The sequence below is a fragment of the Canis lupus genome, unplaced genomic scaffold, assembly GCF_011100685.1.
Source record: "Canis lupus familiaris isolate Mischka breed German Shepherd unplaced genomic scaffold, alternate assembly UU_Cfam_GSD_1.0 chrUn_S2158H2358, whole genome shotgun sequence".
NCBI classification, from domain to species: domain Eukaryota; kingdom Metazoa; phylum Chordata; class Mammalia; order Carnivora; family Canidae; genus Canis; species Canis lupus.
Window position 1 is genome coordinate 32,715 of NW_023331041.1, and position 19,930 is coordinate 52,644.

Consider the following 19,930-nt stretch of genomic DNA (forward strand, 5'->3'; position numbering starts at 1 on the left):
CTTTTGTATTTGAGTTCTTTCCAGTTTTTGATGGATGCTTGTATGTATTTCCCCCTAGGACTGCTTTTGCTGCATCCCAAAGATTTTGAATGGTTGTATCTTCATTCTCATTAGTTTCCATGAATCTTTTTAATTCTTCCTTAATTTCCTGGTTGACCCTTTCATCTTTTAGCAGGATGGTCCTTAACCTCCAGTGTTTGAGTCCTTCCAAACTTCTTGTTGTGATTTAGTTCTAATTTCAAGGCATTATGGTCTGAGAATATGCAGGGGAGATCCCAATCTTTTGGTATGGTTCAGACCCGATTTGTGACCCAGTATGTGGTCTATTCTGGAGAAAGTTCCATGTGCACTTGAGAAGAATGTGTATTCAGTTGAGTTTGGATGTAAAGTTCTGTAGATATCTGTGAAATCCATCTGGTCCAGTGTATCATTTACTAAGCTCTCGTTTCTTTGGAGATGTTGTGCTTTTAGAAGACCCCTATCGAGTTGTAATAGAAAGCGCCTAGATTGAAGTCACCAAGTTATAAGTGTATTAGTATCTAAGTATTTCTTCACTTTTGGTTATTAATTGATTGATATATTTGGCAGCTCCCACATTCGGGGCATATATATTGAGGATTGTTAAGTCCTTTGTTGAATAGATCCTTTAAGTATGATATATCCCTCTTCATCTCTCACTACAGTCTTCGGGGTAAATTTTAGTTTATCTGATATAAGGATGGCTACCCCTGCTTTCTTTTGAGGACCATTTGAATGGTAAATGGTTCTCCAACCTTTTATTTTCAGGCTGTAGGTGTCCTTCTGTCTAAAATGAGTCTCTTGTAGACAGCAATAGATGGGTCCTGCTTTTTTATCCAGTCTGAAACCTGCGCCTTTTGATGGGGTCATTAAGCCCGTTCACGTTCAGAGTTACTATTGAAGATATGAGTTTAGTGTCATCATGATATCTATTCAGCCTGTTTTTGTGGATTGTTCCACTGACTTCTTAAAGGGGAATTTAAGAGTCCCCTTAAAATTTCTTGCAGAGCTGGTTTGGAGGTCACATATTCTTTCAGTTCCTGCCTGTCTTGGAAGCTCATCTCTCCTTCCATTTGAATGAGAGCCTTGCTGGAAAGTATTTTGGTTGCATGTTTTCTCATTTAGGACCCTGAATATATCCTGCCAGCCCTTTCTGGCCTGCCAGGTCTCTGTGGAGAGTCTGCTGTTACCCTATATTCTCCCCATAAAGTCAGGGATTTCTTGTCTCTTGCTGCTTTAAGGATCTTCTCTTTATCTTTGGAATTTGCAAGCTTCACTATTAAATGTCGAGGTGTTGACGGTTTTTATTGATTTTAGGGGGGATCTCTCTTTCCTGGATCTGAATGCCTGTTTCCCTTCCCAGATTAGGAAAGTTTTCAGCTAGATTTGTTCAAATACATATTCTGGCCCTCTGTCCCTTTGGCCCTCGGGAACCCAATTAAACGTAGTTTTTCTTCCTCAGGCTGTCTTATTTCCCTTAATCTATCTCATGGTTTTTGTTTGTCTTTTTTCCTCAGTTTCCCTCTTTGCCATCAAGACTCACGTGTTCTTCCACTCGTTAACCCTCGTCGTTAGGACTTCTATTTGGATTGCATCTCATTCAATTGATTTTTAATTTCAGCCTGATTAGATCTAAATTCCGCAGTCATGAAGTCTCTTGAGTCCTTTATGCTTTTTTAGAGTCACCAGTAGCTTTGTAATAGTGCTTCTGAATTGGCTTTCTGACATTGAATTGTAATCCAGATTTTGTATATCTGTGGGAGAGAGGACTGTTTCTGATTCTTTCTTTTGAGGTGAGCTTTTCCTTCTAGTCATTTTGCTCACTGCAGAGTGGCCAAAAGCAAGTTTTTTTGGGAAAAGGAGAAAAAGAGAGAAGAGAAAGAAGGAAATAAAAAGAAAAGAGAAAAAAAAACGATAAAAAAAGATAAAAGAAGAAAAGAAAAAAGAAAAAGGGGGGGAAGCAAACAGAAATAAAACAACAACAACAACACAACAACAAAACAAGGGGGTATATCTTCTGATTCTGTATACTGTAAGTCCCTCGACTTCCTCTGGAACTTTCCAGTGCTGCTTGCTCAATAATTTGCTTTTCCCCTGTCCCTCTAGTTGGTCTTCTGGGCAGGGGCCTGCTGTTTTGATTTTCAGGTGTTAGCACTTGGGGGAGCTACTCAGCCCCCTGCCTGGTGCAGGGCTCAGTGAGTGATGTTTAAGCTGTTTATCTGGTGAGGCCACTTTGAGGCTCAGTGGGGGTTGTTTACCCCGTGAGGCCCCAGAAGGAACAACCCCAGTGGCGGGGTCAGCTCTGGAGTCCTGGAGTCAGCTCCCGCAGTAACTCCGGAGCTCTCCGTCTGCAGGGCCTGGAGGCTCCGGGGCGGGGCCGCTGATCTGCTCAGCTCGGGGCAGGAGCGTCCTTGCTGTCCTGGGCCCTCCCGGCCTCTGCCTGTCCCGGGGGAGGCGGATCCTGGGCTGTGTCCCGGCGCCCAGTGCTCCGGGGCCTGCGCTGGTGGATTCGTGCTCCCGCCCCGCAGCCCCCTCCGCGGAGCCGCCCCCGGGCCCCCGAGCTGCCCGCCCTGCAGCCCCCTCCGCGGAGCCGGCCCCGAGCGCCCCCAAGCTGCTCCCCCCGCAGCCCCCTCCCCGGAGTCGCCCCCGAGCCCCCCCAGCTGTCCCCGCCCCGCAGCCCCCTCCCCGGAGTCGCCGCCCGAGCCCCCCCGGAGCTGCTCCCGCCCCGCAGCCGCCTCCGCGGAGCCGCCCCGAGCCCCCCGAGCTGCTCCCGCCCGCAGCCCCCTCTGCAGAGCCTCTTCCTCCGCCCTCCCCCCTCCGAGCTGATCCGGGTCCCGCCGTGCGCGCTGCAGCCCTTAGGGAGCTCGGCGCATCTCCGGGGCGCAGGTGTCTGTTAGTGTCCCCGGGAGCCCGAGGGCATCCCCGCCCCCTGGGTCCTGCTCCACCTCCCCGCGAGCCCCTTTCCCCCGGGAAGGTCGGTGCAGCTCCTGCGTCTCCGGGACGGGGCTCTCCTGTCCTGGGGACACTCGCCCCGGCCTCAGCCCGGCTCCTCGCGGGCCCCTCCCCCTTGGATGCCTTTTGATTCTTTATTTCTTTTTCCCCGTCTTCCTACCTTGACAGAAGCGCGAACTCTTCTCACTGTAGCGTTCCAGCTGTTCTCTCTTTAAATCTCAGGCCGAATTCGTAGATTTTCAGGACGAGTTGAAGGTTATCTAGGTAATTTGGTGGGGACAGGTGATTTGGGGACCCTACTCTTCCGCCGTCTTGCCCTTTTCTCTGATATTTCCAACTCATTTTCCCTCCTTTCCCCTTTAATCCCTTTCACTAATTTTTATATTCCCCATATAAATGAAATCATGTAATGTTTGTCCTTCTCCGATTGACTTACTTCACTCAGCATAATACCCTCCAGTTCCATCCACGTTGAAGCAAATGGTGGGTATTTGTCATTTCTAATGGCTGAGAAATATTCCATTGTATGTATAGACCACATCTTCTTTATCCATCCATCTGTCAACCGACACCAAACTCCTTCCACAATTTGGCTATTGTGGACATTGCTGTTGTGCACATTGGGGTGCAGGTGTCTCTGTCTTTCCCTGTAACTTTGGGGTCAATCCCAAGTAGTGCAATTGCTGGGTCATAGAGCAGGTCTATTTTTAACTCTTTGAGGAACCTCCACACAGTTTTCCAGAGTGGCTGCTCCAGTTCACATTCCCACCAACAGTGCAAGAGGGTTCCCCTTTCTCCACATCTTCTCCAACATTTGTTGTTTCCTGTCTTGCTAATTTTCCCCATTCTCACTGGTGTGAGGTGGTATCTCATTGTGGTTTTGATTTGTATTTCCCTGATGGCCAGTGACGCAGAGCATTTTCTCATGTGCTTGTTGCCCATGTGTATGTTTTCTTTGATGAAATTTCTGTCCATGTTTTTGCCCTTTTCATGATTGGATTGTTTGTTTCTTGGGGTTGAGTTACTAGTCCTTTATCTGATATGTCATTTGCAAATATCTTCTTCCATTCTGTGGATTGTCTTTTAGTTTTGTTGACTGTTTCTTTTGCAGTACAGAGGCTTTTTATCTTGATTAAGTCCCAATAGTTCATTTCTGCTTTTGTCTCCCTCGCCATCTTAGACGTATCTTGCAAGAAGTTACTGTGGCCAAGTTAAAAAAGGGTGTTGCCTGTTTTCTCCAGTAGGATTTTGATGGATTCTTGTCTCACATTTAGACCTTTCATCATTTTGAGTTTATCTTTGTGTATGGTGAAAGAGAGTGGTCTTGTTTCATTCTTCTGCACATGGCTGTCCAACTTTCCCAGCACCATTTATTGAAGAGACAGTCCTTTTTCCAGCAGATAGTCTTTCCTGCTTTGTTGAATATTAGTTAACCATAAAGGTCCACTTCTGGATTCTAGATTCTGTTCCATTGATCTATGTGTCTGTTTTTGTGCCAGTACCACACTGTCTTGATGACCACAGCTTTGTAGTACAACCTGAAATCTGGCATTGTGATGCCCTCGGCTCTGGTTTTCTTTTTCTTTTTTTTTAATATTTTTTTTTCTTTATTTATTTATGATAGTTCACACAGAGAGAGAGAGAGAGAGAGAGGCAGAGGGAGAAGCAGGCTCCATGCACCGGGGAGCCCGATGTGGGATTCGATCCGGGTCTCCAGGATCACGCCCGGGGCCAAAGGCAGGCGCCAAACCGCTGCGCCACCCAGGGATCCCTGGTTTCTTTTTCAATATTACCCTGGCTGTTTGGGGGTCTTTTCTGATCCCACACAATCTTAAGATGATTTGTTCCAACTCTCTGACGAAAGTCCATGGTATTTTGATAGGGATTGCATTAAATGTGTAAATTGCCCTGGGTAGCATTGACATTTTCACAATATTAATTCTTCCAATTCCATGAGCATGGAATACTTTTCCATCTGTCTGTGTCTTCTTCCATTTCTTTCACAAGTGTTCTGTAGTTTTTAGGGTATAGATCCTTTACCTCTTTGGTTAGGTTTATTCCTAGGGTATCTTACACTTTTGGGTAAAATTGTAAATGGGATTAACTCCTTAATTTCTCTTTCTTTCAGTCTCATTTTTCATGTATAGAAATACCACTGATTTCTGGGCATTGATTTTGTATACTGCCACGCTGCCAAATTGCTGTATGAGTTCTAGCAATCTTGGGGTGGAGTCTTTTGGGTTTTCTACGTAGAGTATCATGTCATCTACAAAGAGGGAGGGAATGACTCCTTCTTTGCCAATTTGGAATGCCTTTTATTTCTTTTTGTTGTCTAATTGCTGAGGCTACAACTTCTAGTACTATGCTGAATAACAGTGGTGAAGGTGTCCTGTCTTGTTCCTGATCCTTAGTGGAAACGTTCCCAGTGTTCCCCATGAGAAGGATATTATCCTGGCGGGCTTTTTGTAGATGGCTGTTAAGATGCTGAGGAATGTTCCCTCCTGTCCCTACATTCTGAAGAGCTTTTGATCAGGAATGGATGCCGTATTTTGTCAAAGCTTTTCTTGCATCTCTGAGAGGATCCTATGGTTCTTGTTTTTTTTCTCTTGCTGATATGATGAATCACATTGATGTTTTACAGTGTTGAACCAGCCTTTGTATGCCGGGGATAAATCCACTGGTCATGGTGAATAATCTTCTTAATATGCTGATGGATCCTGTTGACTCATATCTTGGTGAGAATTTTTGCATCCGAGTTCATCAGGGATATTGGTCTATATTCTCCTTTTTCGTGGGGTTTTGTTCTGGTTTTGGAATTAGGTGATGCTGGCCTCAAAACGAGTTTCTAAGTATTCTGTCTCTTCTATCTTTCGGAACTGCTTAGTAGAATAGGTATTGTTTCTTCCTTAAACGTTTGACAGCATTCTCCTGGGAAGCCATCTGGCCCTGGACTTTGTTGTCTTGGGAAGTGTTTAATGGACTGCTTCAATCTCCTCCCTGGCTATTGGCCTGCTCAGGTTTTCTATTCTTTCCTGTTCTAGTTTTGGTAATTTGTGTTTTTTCCAGAAATGTGTCCATTTCTTCTAGATTGCCTAATTTATTGGTGTATAGCCACTCATGATATGTTTTTAAAATCGTTTTTATTTCTTTCGTATGGTTGTGATCTCTCCTTTTTAATTCGTGATTTTATTAATTAGAGTTTTTTCTCTTTTGTTTTAATAAGGCTCACTTAGATTTATCTATGTTATTAATTCTACAAAGAATCAATTTTTGGTTTTGTCGATCTGTTCTACAATCTTCAGGTCTCTATTCATTGAGTTCTGCTCGAATCTTTATTAACTCTATTTTTCTGCTGGGTGTAGATTTTATTTGCTGTTCTTTCTCCAGTTCCTTTTGGTGCAAGGTTAGCTTGAGTATTTGAGTTTTTTCCAATTTTTTGAGAGATGCTTTTATTGGGATGTATTTCCCTCTTAGGACTGCTTTTGCTGTATCCCAAAGATTTTGAATGGTTGTATCTTCATTCTCATTAGAGTCCATGAAACTTTTAAATTCTTCTCTAATTTCCTATTGAACCCATTCAATCTTTTAGCAGGGATGCTCTTTAACCTACATGTGTTTGAGTTTCTTTCAAATTTGTTTCTGATTGAGTTCATTTTTCACAGCACTATAGTCTGAAAATATGCAGAGGGCAATATCAATCTTTTGGTATTGGTTACGACCTGATTTTGTGATCCAGTATGTGGTCTATTCTGGAGAAAGTTCCATTGCACTTGAGGAGAATGTGTATTCAGTTGCATTTGGATGTAAACTTCTGTAAATATCTGTGATATCCATCTGGTCCAGTGTATCATTTAAAGCTCTTTTTTCTTTGGTGATGTTGTGCTTAGAAGATATGTCATTTGCAGAAAGTGCAGTGTTGAAGTCTCCTACTATTATTGTATTATTATCTAAATATGTCTTTACTTTTGTTATTAATTGATTGGTATACTTGGTAACTCCCACATTAGGGGCATAAATATTCATGATTGTTAGGTCTTCTTGTTGAATAGACCCTTTAAATATGATATAGTGTCCCTCTTCGTCTCTTACTACAGTCTTTGGGATAAACATTAATTTATCTGACATGAGGATGGCTACCCCAGCTTCCTTTTGAGACCATTTGAATGGTAAGTTGTTTTTCCAACCTTCATTTTAAGGCTGGAGGTGTCCTTAGGTCTAAAATTAGTCTTTGTAGACAGCAAATAGATGGGTCTTGCTTCATTATCCAGTCCAAAACCCTGCATCTTTTGATGGGATCATTAAGTCCATTCATGTTCAGAGTTTACTGTTGAAAGATATGAATTTAGTGTCATCATAATATCTATTTCAGTCCCTGTTTTAGTGGATTATTTCTTTGGCCTTCCTCTTTCTTTTTTTTTTTAAATTTTTTTATTTATGATAGTCACACACAGAGAGAGAGACAGAGAGAGGCAGAGACATAGGCAGAGGGAGAAGCAGGATCCATGCACCGGGAGCCCGACGTGGGATTCGATCCGGATCTCCAGGATCACACCCTGGGCCAAAGGCAGGCGCCAAACCGCTGCGCACCCAGGGATCCCAACTTCCTCTTTCTTTTACAGAGTACCCCTTAATATTTTTTTGCAGAGCTGGCTTCTTGGTGGTCACATATTCTTTCAGTTTATGCCTATCTTGGAAGGTCTTTATCTCTCCTTCTATTCTGAATGAGAGGCCTTGCTGGATATAGCATCCTTGGCGCTGCATGTTCTCATTTGAACCATGAATATATCCTGCCAGCCCTTTCTGGCCTGCCAGGTCTCTGTGGAGAGGTCTGTGGTTAATCTGATATTTCTCCCCATATAAGTTAGGGATGTCTTGTTTTCTTGCTGCTTAACGTTTTCTCCTTAATTTTGGAATTTGCATGTTTCACTATTAAATTTCAAGGTGTTCAATGGTTTTTATTGATTTTAGGGGGGGTGGATCTCTCTATTTCCTGTATCTATCTGAATGCCTGTTTTTCTCCCCAAATTAGGGAAGTTCTCAGCTATGATTTGTTCAAATATGCTTTCTAAGCCTCTGTCTCTCTCGGCGCTCTCTGAAACCCCATTGAACGTATATTTTTCCTTCTGAGGCTCTCATTTATTTCCCATAACCTTTCCTCATGGTCTTTTAATTGTTTTTTTTCTGTTTTTTTCCTCAGCTCCCTTCCTTACCATCAACTTGTATTCTATGTCACTCTTTTTTTCTACCTCATTAACCTTCGTCGTTAGGACCTCCAGTTTGAATGCATCTCATTTAATTGATTTTTAATTTTGGCCTGATTAGATCTAAATTCTGCAGTCATGAGGCCTCTTGAATCCTTTATGCTTTTTTCCAGAGCCCCAGTAGCTTTATAATTGTGCTTCTGAATTGGCTCTCTGACATTGAATTGTAGTCCAAATTCTGTAACTCTGTGGCAGAGAGTACTGTTTCTGATTCTTTCTTGTGTGTGAGTTCTTTCTTTTAGTCATTTTGCTCAGTGCAGAGTGGCTGTATGAGTGGGCTGAGTCAAGAATATCAAGCACTATACAGTAAATTTCTCCCTAGATGATTCTGGCGAGGTCAGAGACCAGAAATTGAAAACAAAGATCAGAACGAAATAAACAAAAGGACCACTAAAATGAAAAACAAAATTTAAACCAAAGTAGTAAATAATAAAAGGCCAAGAATCCCAAAGAAGAGGAAAAAAAGGAAAAAGAAGAGAAAAAAGCAAATGTAAAGAGAAAAGAAAAAAAGAAAAAAGAAAAAAGAAGAGGAAAGGGAGGGTCCTGGGAGATGGTGGTGGTGACGAAGTTGTAGCGGAGGGAGATTGTAGTCTACCTGAGTGGCCCTAGAGGGTGATCCTCTTGGTTCTGAGTATATTAAGTTCTCTGTATGTTAGAATATGCTCAATCCCCAAATTTATATAAACTAGTGATATTTGTAGATGGCCCCAACATTGACCACCAAAACATAATGAGATAAAAGAGGGGGGCAGAATGGGAATGAAGAGAGAAAATAATCTCACAGAATGAACCAGCACGGTATTCCACTTGGTTCTGGGTGCATGCGGGTCATGTTTTAGAAGGTATTAACTTTCTGCCATTGTAGAACAAAATGAGGCAGAGAAAACAAAAACGTAAAGCAAAAAACATATCTTGTATATGTCCCAAAATTTAGCTGTGTATGTTGAAGGAAATTTTAGAAGTGGAAAATATATCTAAGACCTGTGATGGTAGAAATATGAAAGTCAAAGACGGAGAAACTTAAAAATGAACAGTGTTAAAATACTGTAGTTAAAGAGGGAAAAGAGAAAAATTTGGAAATTTACAGTCTGTTATTAAAAGAAGTTGTACTGGCAAAAGAAGAAAAAAGAACCGGAGGGGTACTCTCTGGTTCTATATACTGTAAATCCCTTGACTTCCCCTGGAGCTTTCTAGCGCTGCTTGGGGAAGAATTTGCTCTTCCTTGTCCTTCTAGCTGGTCTTCTGGGGGAGGGCCTGCTGTGCTAATTCCCAGGTGCGTGTACCTGGGGAGCTGCCCGTCCCCTGCTGGGTGCTGGACTCAGTGGGAGCTGTTTACCCGATGAGGCCTCTTTCCCGTGGCGGCCCCGCCCCTCCCAGGAACCCAGCGACATCAGGAGAAACAGCAACACTGGCGGAGGCCAGTTCTCCAGCTCTGTGTCAGCTTCCCCAGTAACCAACCCTGCAGCTCTCAGTTTGCACTGGCCTAGATGCTCCGGGGGCGGGGGGGGGCACCCGGCGGCAGAAGAGTCCTCACCGTCCTGAGCCCTCTCTGCCTCCGCCTGGGGCGGCCCGAGGTAGGAAATTCCTTGCTGTTCTGTGCCTTCCCTGCCTCCGCCCGTCCCAGGGGAGCGCAGGATCCTGGGCTGTGTCCCCCGGAAGCCCTGGGATCTGGGGTCTGTGCTGCTGGAATCCTGCTCCTGGGGCAGCGGCTCCGAAGGCAGCAGGGCGCAGCCCCCTCCATCTGGAGCCCCGCCTGACCCGACCGGCTTCTCCCCGAGGCCTCGCCAGGTGCAGGCTCCAGCCCTTTACTGAGCTCGCCCCACTGTGTGGCGGGCGCTCTCCCCTGGCGCACTTCCTCTGTTAGAGATTCCGGGAAACTGGAGGCTCCCCTGCCCATCCTGTGCTTCTGCCCGAATTCCCTGCTGAGCGCCTCTCTGGAAAGAATCCCATGTAGATTTTTTAAAGTTCCTGCATCTCTGGGGCAGGGCTCTCCTGTTCTGGAGTCTCTCTCTTGCCCCCTCTTAGCTGAGTACCACACGGGGCCCCTCCCTCCTTGATTCTTTTTTATTTTATTTTTTTTCCGCCTTCCTACCTTGTTAGAAGCGAAAATCCTTCCTCTCTTCAGCGTTCTTGGCCTTTATCTCTTTAAATCTCAGGTAGAATTAATATATTTTCAGGATGATTTGACAGTTATCCTGGTAAGGTTGGTGGGGCCAGGTGAGGTGAGGACCCTTGCTCCTCCTTCTTGCCGATGGCCTTAATACAAAATTCTGAGTCTCATTTCTCTGCCTTGCTTCCTGAAGCAGAAATAAATCTTTTCCTGGGTTCTCCTCCCTAAATATTTCCTCTAGAGTAATTGGCAGGAAGATTCTCCAATGAGTACAGACTGTTTCTGTTGGCTATGCTGTAGCCATTCTTCTGCCTTTAGGGACATGGGCCACTGTGGCACATAGTTCTCTGCTTGAGTCTTTGCCTGCTTTTCCCAAATGACTGGTAGCCAGTTACCCACACATTGCTGTCTGAACCTCTGCAAGCCTGCCTGGACTGTCCGCCCTTGGCTTGCTTTAGCTGCTCCTCACAGCCTCTTCTGTGAAGGTATTCCCACAGAAGAGATCTGGGCTCTAGTATCACAGCTATTGTCTTCATATCACAACTCTATCATTTCCAGAAAGCAAGTGACATGCAAGGATCTGGGGAGACAGGGGTGGGAAAAAGGTAGAGAGTCTATGTTGGAGGGTGGTCATGTATACCCTCACTCTGTACCTGGGATTGAGAACTTGCTTGCTCAGTCTTGCCTACTTTGCTGATATCTTTTGCTTTTATGACTTTATTCTCAGATGCATTAAGTTGCCCTCCTTTGGACATCTTAAACTCATCAGACAGTTCTGTATATGTTTGATGGTAGAAATTTTCTATATGAAAGGAAACTCTAGATTACTTTCAAATTAAGCAAGTGGCTGGGTTCTGCCTCAGTGTTCTTAAATATTCTTTGACAGAAGGCTCTTCTGTCCTGAACACAGAAGACTCAAGAAGGTCATGTGGCTTCCCCAGGCTCATTATATAGTAACAGGATGTTAATTCATTAAGAAATTAAAATTAATTATTACAAATCTGTTAACTAGAAACAAATACAGGAGTGGGAGAGAAGCTGCTTAGTAAATTTGAATTAGTAAATTTGGAGCAACAGCAACTTAGAACTCATAGGAATTATTTTCAGTTCCTAATATTAAGGCTGAGACTTAGCCAATCAACAGAACTCAAATGAGTAGTTATGGAGTCTCTAGTTAATTGAAAACATGGTATAATATTTCACACCTTCTCTTGTTAAGAGGTGGAGTCTATTTTTCAACCTGAAATCTGGCCTGGTCTCTTGCCTTGTCTGACCAGTGGAATGTGTAAAGATGATATTGCCTGAATTCCAGAACTAAGACATAGTTTGCTTTGCATCTTCTGCCTTCATTATCCTACAGTGTTCTTACTACTCTGTAAAGAATTCAGCAAGACTTACTGAATGATAAAAAACCCTTGGAGGAAAAGGCTCAGACCATAGCCACCATTAAAGCCCTGGACATGTTAAAGAGGCCTTCATAAACCCTCCATCTCCAAACTGCCAATTAACTGATGCCCTTATGAGAAAACCCAGGTGAGACTAGCATGAGACCTGCCCAGCTGAGCTCAGTCCTAAATGCAGACTCAGGAGCAAGTAAAATGCTGTTGCTTTAAGCTACTTTGTTATACAGCAATAGGTAACTGAAACAGAGTGCTCTATATGATTATGGTTTATCAATGGCCACATCACTGACTCTCTGCATACTTTTGATGTAAAAATATACGATGTAACTGGGGGAGATTTTCTGTTTCGTTGATGTTTCTTTTTGCATGAGATATTAAACCATTAGTGATTTGCCTCATCTCATCTCAGCTCCATCTCATCTCAGCTCCACTATCATGTGGGTTCATCCCCTTGCATTGCTGTTATAGCACCCTCTTCATCTCTCCACATCACACACATAATAAAGAACTAGCTAACTGTTGATGGAACATCTGCATATCTTATTACCTCTACTTTAGTTATCCTGTTTAATGATACACAGATGACAGCGCCAATACTGGAGCCCTGCATTACATCCACTTTTGCTCCCTTGCTTCCTTCCTATGGAGACTATAAGCATTATTTTCACTTGTTTGAAGGTATGTATTTTCATTCTATGAGGTTTTTCCTCTCATGAATCAGAAAATCAAATAGATCATTTCACAAAAATCTCTAGTCTCCTCTCCTTACCCCCTCAAGTGCCTATTACTAACTTTTCCCTTTGGTTGCTGTGACCAAATTTCTGGGGTTCTAGGATAAAACCCCTTGGCAAAATGTAGTACAGTGGCAATTCCAGGTCTCTACAAGCAGTGCTCAAGTAACTTTTCCAGTGCTGCTATAGCTTGTGCTTCCTGCTTGGAGGCATTACATATGAGTTTTTATGCCCAGCTGCTGATAACATTTAAAGAAAAGAGCTCTGCATTCTGTGGTCATCTAAGTCCAGGATCATTTTGACATGAGCTCAGGTGAGTTAGATAGGTGGACACATATTTTGATGCAGATGAGAGCTTCAAGTAGAAACACATAGAGCAGTGAGAAGGGAGATCTAGTCAACTAGAAGAAATGAATGAGTTCTCTTATTCAACAGGGAGAGTATGGCAGATAAACTCACACCCAAACTAGAGAAGACAGTAAGATGATGGACTCAAATCATGACTTCCTGACCTGTATTGGAGGAGTCATTCTAGTGACATTTGCAGATGTGTCTTGAGTGTTGTTCCCAGATGAAGAATATAGTAGGAGCAGAACATCTGATCCAAGGGGAGTAAAGTGAGAAGAATGTTGGACAATGCTGAAGAAAGTAGCTTGGATATATTATGATTTCCTGATCCACACACTGGATGTCCAGGTTGGACCATCCCAGCAACAGAAGTAGGAATAACCTGGCTTGTCTAGAAACCAAGACTCAACCATGTTAATTCTGGATTGGCCATGGGCTTGTCCTTGGCTTCAGTAATGCTATTTATCCTCTCTGTACCTTGGCTTTCCTAACTCTAAAATAGAGGGATTTTACAATCACTAGCAGTTTCACTCAGATCCCAGCAGCAACAGTCTTCTACAGTGCTTGCTGCATTGTAGGAACAATCCCTTTGACAGCATGCAGCTCCACTGCCCATTCATGTACATCTTTTTTACTCTTCTGAGCTCTCTCTACATATCTCTGGAGGAGCCAACTACTGGAGAAATCTGTATGGTGATGATATTGAGATGTTTCTCTGTGAATTTTATTGTTTTCCAGTAATTCTAATTTCAGCTCAACCTTGTGAGTAATTTGAGTGAGACTCAGGTTATGAAGTAGAGGATTACAAGTCTTTGTTTTGTTTTTACAAGTGTTTGATCTACTTTAAAAGTATTCCAGAATTGTCATCATTGCTTGAATGGGAGGTGAGCCCACATTGTTTATCATTTGTTTACTATCTGTGCAGACCAGCACAAGGATAATCAAACCTGAGGAGAGAAGAGGGTCAGGTGGTCACTAGATGGTCTCTGAACTGTCTCTGGTTTCTTACATTCTAGGCTTATGGTGGAGGTGTGGGCAGCGGTCAATGCTGTGTGTTGAACAGCTGTGAGACTCAGGACAGTACAAAGGCACCCTGGTATTTAGTTGTTGATCACCACTGATCACCTGTTCTCCTTTAGCAAAAAGGAGTTAGGGGGACAGTTTCACTCCCCTTAATGGAAAAGATCAGATTTAAACTACTATTCTGCCCTTGTTTAAAAGTGGAGACTGATACCAAGTATCAGTAGAGACCTCAAGTTTTCAGTTAGGCAGAAAGTGAAAGACTGGCTAGAAAGCAGTGCCACCAACGAATGTTTTCCATTTTTTTCCACAACTATCCTGTTTTCCAACTTTTTACCAACACAAGGAGTTATCTACTTTTTAAATCTTAGTTAATCTGATCCATTAAAGTATCATCCATTTTTAGGGGAAGATAAAATAAAGGTTGATTTGAAAGCATGGGTGGATTAACTGTCAGCTTCTAGGAGGGTAATTGGAGTCAGTCGTTTGCTGGGATAAATTGCATCAGTGGGGAGGTTACTGGTGATAATCCCCGTGAAAAGAAACTAACTGCTTCCAAGCTGTGTTGCTTTTTATTAATGTGAGTATGATTTACAACATCATAAAAAAGGTCTAAAAAAGACTTCTAAAAAATTAGTTTCAGAGATAGAATTTAGTCATTCATCAGTTGTGTACAATACCCAGTTTTGATTATATCAAGGGCCCTCCTTAATGGCCATCAACCAGTTACCTCATCCCCACACCTATCTCCCCTCCAGCAATCCTCAGTTTGTTTTCTTAGAGTTCAGCATCTCTTATGGTTTGCCTATATATCTGCTTGCATCTTATTTATTTTCCTCCCCTTCCCCTATGTTTTCTGTTTTGTTTCTTAAATTCCACATTTGAGTGAAATCATCTGGCACTTGTCTTTCTCTGACTGACTTATTTCCCTTAGCATAATGTCCTGTAGTTTCATCTGTGTCATTGCAAATGGAAATATTTCATTTTTTATTGATGGCTGAATGACATTGCATTGTATGTATACACTACATCTTTATCCATTCATCTGTTGATGGACAACTGGGCTCTTGCATCGTTCAGCTATTGTGGACATTGCTGCTATCAACATTGGGTTGCATGTGCCTCTTTGAATCATTGTTTGTATCCTTTGGATAAATACCTGGTAGTGCGATTCCTGAGCCCTTGGGTAGCTCTATTTTTAACTAGAAAAGACATTGTAAACACATATTTAGAAACCTTTATGTAGAGCAACAGAGAATTAGATAGTGGTCTTTGTTAGAGCAGTAGTAGAACACTATGGTTGTTAGTGTTTCTTGTTTTGTCACCACACTGTAAGGAAAATTTGTCTTCACCCCATATATGTAAAGCAAGGGTATCAAAAGGACTTCACAGAGTAAGGAGTTGTGCAGAGTGGGCTGTTGAAGAAGGGAAGAACTGGAGAGATGTGATGAAGGCCTGGGCACTGCAAGCTGAGTGAAGAATGTGGAAGGAGGCCATGGGCTGGAATATTAAGTGTGTGTGTGAGGGAAGGGTGAATACCATTTGAGTGCCTGTCCGGGGAAGAGGAGGGTGGTTAGCTAAGAGTGGGAGAGAGAAAGAAAGGAGTATGGTAACACAGTGAATATCTTGGGTGCAAGATCTGAGATTGCTATAATTTGGAAGATACATTATGAAGGTATCTTTGGAAGGTTTAAATCCCAGAGATACAAGTTGTATAATTTCTCAGATCCACATATATTGACATTTTTGTTAAAGCTCAATTGCAGGTTTACTGCAAAAATGAAAGATGGTTGGTGAGAGCTTACAAAGTGAAAAGCAAAAGATCCCTTTTCCTGCATAGCTTCCTACTCGTTAGAGGTAATTATTATTAACTTTATTTTGCCTATCAATCTAGGCATTGTCTATCCATTTTAATCTGATTTTATGTATGTAACTTATTGATATAAATTTTAAAAAGCCAGACAGGATAAGATGAATGCCAGATAATGCCCCCTTTCCTCTATCTCTCCTGCCTATGTACATTTAGGTCAACTTTAGCAAATTAGGCGGTTACATAGTATTCCATAGATGGGGTCTGATAGACATATTCAACTAGTCCCCTGCTTCTACACATTGAAGTTATTGTCAGGTTTTTACTCTTGTAAATGGGATTGCAGGCTTTTACTCTTAAAAGCAACAATGCTTCAGTAAACACTCTGTATCTTTTTTAAATTGAGATGTAATTGGCCTAGTCTATCAATTCAGGTGTGGGACATAATGAATCAATACTTGTCTACACTGCAAAATGATCATCACAATAAGAACTTTCTCAAGATTTACTCTCTTGGTACCTTTCAAATAGGTAATACATGACCAACGGCTGTAGCCACCATGCCATGCAATTACATCCTCATGACTTAGTTATTTTATAAACTGTATCTTTTGACCCTCACCACCCATTTCATCCACCCTTCCCACTCTCCTACCACTCTTCTTTGTTCACTTCTTCCTGTGTGCATGTGCACGTGCACATGCATGCCACATACACCTACACGCACACACACACACACACCACCACACAACACACACATCCAGATATCCTTTCCAAGGAGTAGAGTAGCTGAATCAAAGAACATGAGCATTTACAATTTTGGAAGGTATCACCAACTTGGCTTCATGTTTTATCAGTTTACTTTCACACTACCAGTTATGAGACTATATGTTTCCCCATTTCCTCTCAGACCCTGAATTTTGTCAAGTGTTTAAATCCCTGCCAATGTTGTAAGAAAAACAAGTGTCTTGCTATTTCAGTATGCATTTATTTAACTACAGAATGAGGTCAAGTATTTTCATACATAAGTCAAGAGAGCCATGGGTAATTTTCACTCTTTTTCTTTCTCTTCTACATGGCATTTTAAAAAATGACTTATCATCGCCATTCTGGTCTCTCATTCCTTCTTCTCTTTGTTCCTCTGCAGAATCCCCCTCCACAGAACCCATAACTGCGTCACTGTCTCTAGCATCTATCCTCCTTCTATGGGATGGTGAATGCCATGCTCTGGCAAACACTACACCTCCCTTTCCTTCCTTCCTCTAAAAGAACTCATCTTGTCTTGCTAATTTATAGCTATGGTAAATTACATATCAGGTTCTTCAAAGAAAGTGTTTATAAAGATTTTCATAGAATTTGCCAATGTGGTCATGGTTATGGACAGATTCTACTGTGATATGTCCAAAATATGAAATGTACTGTCACTGCATTAGTTCATGCAGTTAAGTAATTTCTGAAAGCCTATTAATTTGTAGTCATATATGAGAAAATGACTATGAAGCAATGACAGAAAAAATACGGACAGAACTACCAATCTAAGTAAAAGGATCCTTATTCTTTGCTTTGCATTTTGGTGATAAAATACATGACAAAGATACCTGAATTGCTTTGTGATCAAAATGATCTCCAAGAGCACCAGCAGCCTTGGTCTAGTTTTCTGACACTGATTGAATTGCCCAAGATTAAGATCAGTGCCATTTCTCCTAAGTCAGTTTCTCCTTACTCTCCTCTTTCAGGTGGCATGAGAGGTATCCCTGCTGACAGAGGCAATGGATGAAGGCAATCACTCTGTGGTGTTGGAGTTTGTGTTCCTGGGACTCTCCACCTCCTGGGAGATCCAGCTCCTTCTCTTCCTCTTTTCCTGTGTGTACTATATGGCCAGCCTGATGGGAAACCTCCTCATTGTGCTGTGACCTCTGACCCTCGTTTACAATCCCCCATGTACTTACTACTGGCCAACCTTTCCATCATTGACTTGATGTTTTGCTCTTCCACAGCTCTCAAGATGATTTATGATCTTTTAAGAGAGTGCAAAACCATCTCTTTTGGGAGCTTTGTAGCTCATATCTTCTTTATCCATGCAGTTAGGAGCCCTGAGATGGTGCTGCTCATCGCCATGGCCTTTTTTTTTTTTTTTTTTAATTTTTATTTATTTATGATAGCCACAGAGAGAGAGAGAGGGGCAGAGACACAGGCAGAGGGAGAAGCAGGCTCCATGCACCGGGGGCCCGACGTGGGATTCGATCCCGGGTCTCCAGGATCGCGCCCTGGGCCGAAGGCAGGCGCCAAACCGCTGCGCCACCCAGGGATCCCTCATCGCCATGGCCTTTGACAGATATGTTGCCATATGTAAGCCTTTGCACTACCTGACGATCATGACCCTGAGGAAGTGCATTTTATTTCTAGTCGCTTCCTGGATTATTGGCCTTATTCATTCAGTGACTCAACTGGCTTTTGTTGTGGACTTGTCCTTCTGTGGGCCTAATGATTTAGATAGCTTTTTCTGTGACCTTCCTTGGTTTATCAAACTTGCTTGCACATACACAAGCACGTTGGGATTCATGGTTACTGGCTTTATTTCTGTGGCCTCCTTTTCTTTTTTTTTTTTTTTTTTTTTTTTTTTTTTTTTTTTTTTTTTTTTTTTTTTTTTTTTTATTGGTGTTCAATTTACTAACATACAGAATAACACCCAGTGCCCGTCACCCATTCACTCCCACCCCCGCCCTCCTCCCCTTCCACCACCCTAGTTCGTTTCCCAGAGTTAGCAGTCTTTATGTTCTGTCTCCCTTTCTGATATTTCCCACACATTTCTTCCCCCTTCCCTTATATTCCTTCAGGTTGTACTACAAAGCTGTGGTCATCAAGACAGTGTGGTACTGGCACAAAAACAGACACATAGATCAGTGGAACAGAATAGAGAATCCAGAAGTGGACCCTGAACTTTATGGGCAACTAATATTCGATAAAGGAGGAAAGACTATCCATTGAAGAAAGACAGTCTCTTCAATAAATGGTGCTGGGAAAATTGGACATCCACATGCAGAAGAATGAAACTAGACCACTCTCTTTCACCATACACAAAGAAAACTCAAAATGGATGAAAGATCTAAATGTGAGACAAGATTCCATCAAAATCCTAGAGAAGAACACAGGCAACACCCTTTTTGAACTCGGCCATAGTAACTTCTTGCAAGATACATCCACGAAGGCAAAAGAAACAAAAGCAAAAATGAACTATTGGGACTTCATCAAGATAAGAAGCTTTTGCACAGCAAAGGATACAGTCAACAAAACTCAAAGACAACCTACAGAATGGGAGAAGATATTGCAAATGACATATCAGATAAAGGGCTAGTTTCCAAGATCTAAAAGAACTTATTAAACTCAACACCAAAGAAACAACAATCCAATCATGAAATGGGCAAAAGACATGAACAGAAATCTCACAGAAGAAGACATAGACATGGCCAACATGCACATGAGAAAATGCTCTGCATCACTTGCCATCAGGGAAATACAAATCAAAACCACAATGAGATACCACCTCACACCAGTGAGAATGGGAAAAATTAACAAGGCAGGAAACAACAAATGTTGGAGAGGATGTGGAGAAAAGGGAACCCTCTTACACTGTTGGTGGGAATGTGAACTGGTGCAGCCACTGTGGAAAACTGTGTGGAGGTTCCTCAAACAGTTAAAAATATACCTGCCCTACGACCCAGCAATTGCACTGTTGGGGATTTACCCCAAAGATACAAATGCAATGAAACGCTGGGACACCTGCACCCCGTTGTTTCTAGCAGCAATGGCCACGATAGCCAAACTGTGGAAGGAGCCTCGGTGTCCAACGAAAGATGAATGGATAAAGAAGATGTGGTTTATGTATACAATGGAATATTACTCAGCTATTAGAAATGACAAATACTCCTTTTTCATTCTAATCATCTCTTACACCTTTATTTTGGTGACTATTCAGAAAAAGTCTTTGGGAAGTAGGTCCAAGGCCATCTCCACTTTGTCAGCTCATGTCATGTGGTTGTTTTGTTCTTTGGGCCATTAATCTTCTTCTATGTGTGGCCCTTCCCCACATCACATCTGGATGAATTCCTTGCCGTCTTTGATGCAGTTCTCACTCCTTTTCTGAGTCTGGTCATCTACGCTTTTAGGAATAAGGAGATGAAGGTGGCAATGAGGAGACTGTGTTCTCAGTTGGTGAAATAGAGTAATGTCTCTTAAAATAGCAGGGTATTGCACTGTGATGTCATTTTCAGGACTCT

The 19,930-nt window shown here is 42.4% G+C and overlaps 1 protein-coding gene across 1 annotated transcript; it reads left to right on the forward strand.

Annotated features, from left to right (window-relative positions):
- The first annotated feature begins 17,422 nt into the window (after positions 1-17,422).
- LOC119878964 (olfactory receptor 4F6-like) lies at positions 17,423-19,874 on the forward strand. Its single transcript, XM_038589477.1, is given in 5 exon segments — positions 17,423-17,558; positions 17,561-17,754; positions 17,960-18,240; positions 19,578-19,681; positions 19,684-19,874. Coding segments are annotated over 5 exon segments (906 nt in total).
- Positions 19,875-19,930: the final 56 nt, after the last annotated feature.